The sequence below is a fragment of the Sinocyclocheilus anshuiensis genome, unplaced genomic scaffold (genome assembly GCF_001515605.1).
Source record: "Sinocyclocheilus anshuiensis isolate Anshui unplaced genomic scaffold, SAMN03320099.WGS_v1.1 scaffold2055, whole genome shotgun sequence".
Lineage (NCBI taxonomy): Eukaryota > Metazoa > Chordata > Actinopteri > Cypriniformes > Cyprinidae > Sinocyclocheilus > Sinocyclocheilus anshuiensis.
This window is the reverse complement of record NW_015546656.1, coordinates 53,144-53,722: the sequence shown is the minus strand read 5'-3', so window position 1 is coordinate 53,722 and position 579 is coordinate 53,144. Positions and strand designations below refer to the sequence as shown.

General features: G+C 44.0%; 1 protein-coding gene across 1 annotated transcript in view; it reads left to right on the top strand.

Annotated features, from left to right (window-relative positions):
- LOC107701601 (phosphatidylinositol 3,4,5-trisphosphate 5-phosphatase 2A-like) overlaps positions 1 to 579 on the top strand; it is a gene marked incomplete at its 5' end in the record, with an annotated part of 30,756 nt that overhangs the window by 10,629 nt on the left and 19,548 nt on the right. The window contains one exon of the mRNA XM_016503647.1: positions 239 to 450. Coding sequence (XP_016359133.1) covers positions 239 to 450 — 212 coding nt within the window. The remainder of the gene's footprint in view (positions 1 to 238; positions 451 to 579) is intronic.

Below are 579 nucleotides of genomic sequence, written 5' to 3'. Positions count from 1 at the left end.
ACCGGTGTTGTCACATGTCGATTAACCGGTGGGAAAATTTCCTCACCGTCACAACCCTAACACACACACACACACACACACACACACACACACTCATTTACTCACACACACAATCATTTACTCACACACACCAAAAAAAAGCACCATTTAGTATGTTTTTAAGCCTTTTGAATTTCAGGGACACAGGTAATGTCCTCATAACCCACTCAAACTGCGCACACACTCCGTCTCTCCTCAGGCGGTGTTCCTGCTCCGAAGTCGATGGGATCGTGGATTTTATCCCGAGGTTTGGGGAAGACTCTGGATGAGATGGCGGTGACGATCCCTCATGACATCTATGTGTTCGGGACGCAGGAGAACTCGGTGTGTGATAAGGAGTGGGTGGAGACGCTCCGCTGCGCCCTCAAAGACTACACCGAGATCGACTACAAACCCGTGAGACACGCTGCAGCTCTGAGCCTCATATTCTCACATTTTTACTCTTTCTGTTATGTGCTCTTGACATTTTTAGTTTTAGGTTTTGTTATTGTATTATTATTTATATATTGTATAGTTGTTATATTATTACAGTTATATATA